General features: G+C 45.5%; 1 protein-coding gene across 1 annotated transcript; it reads left to right on the top strand.

The window, feature by feature from the left end:
- Window positions 1-2,092: 2,092 nt before the first annotated feature.
- On the top strand, window positions 2,093-5,356 carry LOC113176349 (T-cell surface glycoprotein CD1b-like). The gene is made up of 6 exons (XM_026380817.2): window positions 2,093-2,336; window positions 2,594-2,860; window positions 3,475-3,747; window positions 3,937-4,215; window positions 4,448-4,541; window positions 5,335-5,356. Exons 1-6 carry the CDS (start codon window positions 2,093-2,095, stop codon window positions 5,354-5,356), a joined length of 1,179 nt encoding a protein of 392 aa, XP_026236602.2.
- The last annotated feature ends 216 nt before the right edge of the window (window positions 5,357-5,572 follow it).

The following is a 5,572-nucleotide window of genomic DNA, read 5'->3' as shown; positions in this document are numbered from 1 at the left end:
ATTCTATCTAAAACAACAAATCCTAATGTAACCTCTTATATAAATGATCCTTTGATCATATGCATTAAAGCCCCTCAATTTTTTTTCAGACAAATGGACTGAAAGTAGAATGAGAACTTATCTAAGAGAGGTCATCTTAATAAGGACATACTCCGTATGTTGGTGTGGGAAGCCACTCTTGAGCTGAGGAGATTTTGGTCTGGCATTGCAAGCTATTTTGTGACCCCTCCTACTGAATGGATTATGCAATGCAGGTGACTTCAGTCTTCTCTGGGTAGGAAGATTGATCTCCTAGCTCCGGAGCTGGGCCTGACCCATTGGGAACTGGACAGCCCAACTCCTACCTTAATTTTCTAAGAACATTCTGTAGACAACCTTTGAAGTTCCCCCATAAAAGTAAAGCAAACACAGCTCTTGCTCTCTCTTTCCAGCCTGGAAGCTCAACCCTTAAGGTCGAAGAGCCATCCTGCCCCAGCTCTTTAAAACAGTTTTCTGTGTGGTGTGATTTTTCACCATATTTCTCAGCCAGCCCACTCCATGCAGGGAAACCCAGATTCATCACCTGCATGGGCCACGACCAAGATGTGTTGGATAGAGATCCCAGAAGTACAAAGGTGTATCTACAGTCAACTGAGTCTCATGAAAGGCAGCAAAACCACACACTTGAGAAAAGACAACCTCTTTGATAATCAGTATTGGAGAAAATGGAGGTCCATATATAGAAGATTAAAACTTCACTCAAATCTCACACCTTAATAAAAAGAAACACACAAAATGCATCAAAAGCCTAGATATAATACCTGAAAGTATGAAACAGCTAGAATCAAATATAGAGGGGGGAACCATGAAGACATTAGTCCAGGCAATAATTTTTTTGCATGGGAAGCCAAAAGCTCAGTCAACAAAATCCAAAATTGACACAGAGGATTCTATCATAATAAGAAGTTTCTACACAACAAAGAAAATAACTTGAAGAGACATCCTGCAGGAGAAAACATTTGCCAACCGTTCATCTGAAAGGGACTTCATATCTAAAATATGTATGAAATTCCAACGTGAAAATTCAAGAACATCAATAATCCAATTAAAGCCGGGAAAATGGTCTGAACAAACATTTCTCATAAGACGACACACAGGATGTGGCATACAAGAGAACAAAGGCTTCCAAATGCACTTAGCCTCTTGGTACATGAGTTCTCTCTCAGTATGTTCTCTTCCTTCTCCTCTCCCTTGCTACTGCTCTGCCTCCAACACCTAGTGTGTTTGTCTGTCTGCCTTCAGGTACAGGTCCAGGACTGAGGATAGGGTAACATACACTTGTAGAGAAAGAACAAAAGCAACCACTGAAGTTCCCAGTGTTCAAAAAGGAAACAATAATACCAACAAACCATTAAGGACAGAGTAACAGAGAAAACCTCCCTCGCCTCACAGTGTTTTATGTTTTGCTTTGGTCCAGGGTTTCTATATACTGTATCACCTGTCGTCTTTCCACTTCCATCATAGACGTTAATGACATTTTTACTTGACTCAACTGAAAGAAATCTTTCAAGATCAGTGGTTTTGTGTTCATTTCTTTGTATTCTATGTTGGTAAATAAAATAGGGGAAGTAAACTAAGAGTGAGATTTTTCTTCATTTTCTCTAGTCATCTAGATTACATCTATTGATTTTTCTCCCAGGACTCCAGTCGATTGTCTGATTTTACAGTTACAGTGGGAAATTCAAAGAGTTTGACAAAGTTGAGGTCAAGATTGAAGTAAGAATGTGAACTAGGGGAACAAGACAAGGGAGATGACACAAGAAAAAGGAGACACTAATAATCCTGGGAAGGAATAACAACAATACCAGAGAATACAGGCACATGGAATGGAGAGTGGTTGGGTCAACCAGGAAGACCCTTCCTAACACAGGGGCAGCTGAGAAATGGCCTATTGTTACTCCCTTAATTTACAGATAAAGGCTTAGGGAGATGAAGGGACCTTTCAGAATCACATAGGGATTTTTCTGATTTCATCTCAAGGATCCTGAGGACTTAAGGGGCAGCTAGAAACTTTGGAGGTGAGACTAAATCTAGAGTCAGGGGTACAGGGGAAATGGGAGGTGGAGTAGGAGTCCCCAGGGCTGTGGGAGGCACTGTAGTTCTCCATTATGCACTTGGTATGAGGAAGAGATCTGTCAGTTGGAAGAGAGGAAGTCACTACCGAGTGCTGACATACAGAGTTTCTGAAATGAGAGTTCAAATATCAGCTGAAAGTCAAGAGTCCTCTCTCAGTGCAAAGCTGGTCCTGCTACTTGTACTGCTAGCAATTTTCTTCCCAGGTGGTGACAATCAGGAAGGTAAGAAGTGCTCGGGCAGCTCATAAAGTGGCGCAGAGTTTCTGATAGAAGGCAGGGTGCCTTGCCCAGGTGCACCTGGACTCTGAGGTCCTGCCCCCTCCTGACTCCAGCCCTGTTCCACCTGCTGGAGGTGGGGCTGCAGCCTGAGGTCTTGGGATCTCAGGTGTGTCAGGTATGATGCATGTCAGTACACGTGATTTCTCTTTCCTTCCTGCCTCTCCCTTTCTCTTCACTCTCTTTCCTTCCTTTCTTCACAGCCTCCCAGGGGCCGACCTCATTCCATGTCATCCAAATCTCATCCTTTGTCAACAGCACCTGGACACAGAACCACTGCTCAGGCTGGTTGGACGATGTGCAGGTTTTTGGCTGGGATAGTGACACAGGCACTGCCATCTTCCTAAAGCCCTGGGCCAAGGGCAACTTCAGTGATGAGGCCATTCAGATGGTGGAGGAGATCTTCCGCAGTTACTTCTCTGTATTCACCAGTGAAGTGCAGGATCATGTCAGTGAGTTCAAGTTGAAATGTAAGTGCAGCCCTCAGACCTGAAAGATTGTTATTGACTTATTCTCTCCTGCTCCAGGGCACTGCTCCCTGAGGTCCTTCCCCCTCCTGCCTTATTTACTAAGCTGCAATCACACTCTTCTCTAGAGTACGCTCTGGCTCTGACACCACACCTCCAGATGTTGTTGCATGTGCACCTGGTCTGATGGGTATGCTCTGCTCTGTGACCAGCCCCAGGTGTGTCTCCTGTGAAACTGGCTCCTTCCTTTCCTCTTTGTCCTGAGAGACATAAAGTGTGCCTCCTCTTCCTATCCATCCATTCAGCTTTCTCCTCTCCATGTTGAAGCTCTGGTTTCCTTTGAAAGCTGTGCTGGTGACTGCAGGACACTCTTCCTTACCTTCTGCCTCTCCCCTCTCCTATACCCTCTCTATACACGGATTCATACCCTGTTCACAGTATCCATACCTCCCCTCAGTGCTTTCTTCCTGAAAGTCTCTCCATGCTGTAATTATTCAGGCTGCACATGGCACCTTCCAGATTTTTATCCTCCCAGGGAATTAACATCCTGGGTTCTCCCCACATGCCTTTCTTTCATGTTTGCTACTCAGTAACTTTTCTGTTTTCCTTCTGCACAGACCCTTTTGAGATCCAGGGCTTAGCAGGCTGTGAGCTGCACGCTGGGGAAAACATCATGAGCTTCCTGAGGGGGTCTTTAAAAGGAATGGATTTTATAAGCCTCAATTCAGCTTGGCCCTCCCCAAAAGGTGACCTCAGGGCACAGAAATTCTGCACATTCATCACGAAGTACAAAGGTATCTGCGAAACAGTGGAGAAGCTGCTGTTAGAAACCTGCCCCCAATATCTCCTGAGCGTCCTGGAAGCAGGGAAGGCAGACCTGCAGAGGCAAGGTAGGTCCTGCTGGGTGTCACTGTCCCTGCCTCTTCAGCCCAGGAGTAGGGGTGTGCCCAGAGAAGAAGAGGGGCTTCATGGGTCACTCTTCTCATTTCCAAATGAGATAGAAATGGGTGTGTGGGTCCCTGTGCTCTGGGTTAGTGTCATAATGTGACACCCTTCCTTCCTTCCCTTTCCTGTCCCAGTGAAGCCTGAGGCCTGGCTGTCCAGTGGTCCCAGTCCTGGGCCTGACCGTCTGCTGCTGGTGTGCCACGTCTCTGGCTTCTACCCCAAACACATATGGGTGATGTGGATGCAAGGTAACCAGAAGCAGCTGGGCACCCAGAGAGGTGACATCCTGCCCAATGCAGATGGGACGTGGTATCTCAGAGCAACCCTGGATGTGGCAGCTGAGGACACAGCTGGCCTGGCCTGCAGAGTGAAGCACAGCAGCCTAGGAGGGCAGGACCTCGTCCTCCACTGGGGTGAGAAAGGGGTGCAGATGGGGGAGGTGGTGCTCAAGCACAGAGGGAGCGATTGGAAGGTTGAGGGGGAAAGAGAATGGTTGGTGTGGGGGCTGGGGACAGGGAGCAGGAGAGAAGAGTGGACAAAGGGACTTTAGAGAATGAAGGCTGTGGAGATACGCAAGGGAAGGGAAGGGGTGAATGTGCGGGACTTGAAGGGACATTATCCCCTGTGCTCTCTCCCCATTCACAGGACACCCCCTCTCTGTTGGCTTGGTCATTTTGGCAATCGTAGTGCCCTGTGCGCTCATTTTTCTGGGGCTTGCATTGTGGTTCTGGAGGCGCAGGTGAGTTTATTTCCTTAGTCTTCCTTCTCTGTGGGTGCTCCCACTGTTTTCTCCTGCCATCTATGTGCAGCACAAAACCTCCTTCTTTCCACCAGAACTTCCTCTTCACTCCTGTTACCTGCTTAGAATTAATTTTAAAAATTGTGGAAAAGATCACACAAAATGTACCATCTTTACCATTTTTGAGTGTGTTAAATGCATTTCCATTCTTTGTATCCACCACCTTCATCCTTCTCCCAAACCTTTTTCATCTTACAAAGTTGAAACTCACTTTTCACATGAAAACACTTCTCTTGGGCCGGGGTTGTGGCTCAGTGGTAGAGGGCTCACCAACCCATGTGAGGTGCTGTGTTCGATCCTCACCACTACATAAAAATAAAGAAATAAAATAAAGGTGTAAAAAGAGAAAAAAGAAAAACCACTTCTCTGTTCCCTTCCTCCCCGCTGGCTGGCTGGTGGCCCTTCTACTTTCCATCTCTTGGAATTTGACCACCCTGTGTAACTCTTCCAATCTGAAACATACAGTATTTGTCATTTTGTTACTGGTTTATCTCACTTAGCAATAAGTGTTCAATTCTGTTGTAGCCTATCAGAATTTCCTTCTTTCTTTAGGAGGCATAATATTTCAGATCATTCCATTCCATGTGTAGACAACACATTTTTTCAGTCATTTATTCATTACTGGATGTTGGACCATTTCCACTTTTGGCTATGGTGAATAGTTCTCCTATAAGTGAAGACACACACACATGTCTTAGATACAACTGGCTTTTTGCTCTGGCTTTCTTGACAGGTCGTATCAGGACATCCAGTGAGCTCTCATCATGTCTTCTCTCCCATCTGAAATAAGTGCCCAGAAGTTCAGAAACTTAGGATGCCATCCCAGAAGTCAACCTTGATACATTTCATCAAGTTAGCATTGATGTTGATCAAAGCATTTCCCCATATATATAATTTATATACAAGCAGAAAAACAATTAAGAACTGTGAATTTATTTTGAGATGCTATCAAAGGTAGTACCCACCCATAT

The sequence above is a fragment of the Urocitellus parryii genome, chromosome 11, assembly GCF_045843805.1.
Source record: "Urocitellus parryii isolate mUroPar1 chromosome 11, mUroPar1.hap1, whole genome shotgun sequence".
Lineage (NCBI taxonomy): Eukaryota > Metazoa > Chordata > Mammalia > Rodentia > Sciuridae > Urocitellus > Urocitellus parryii.
The sequence above is the reverse complement of the archived record's forward strand: the minus strand, read 5'-3'. Positions and strand labels throughout refer to the sequence as shown.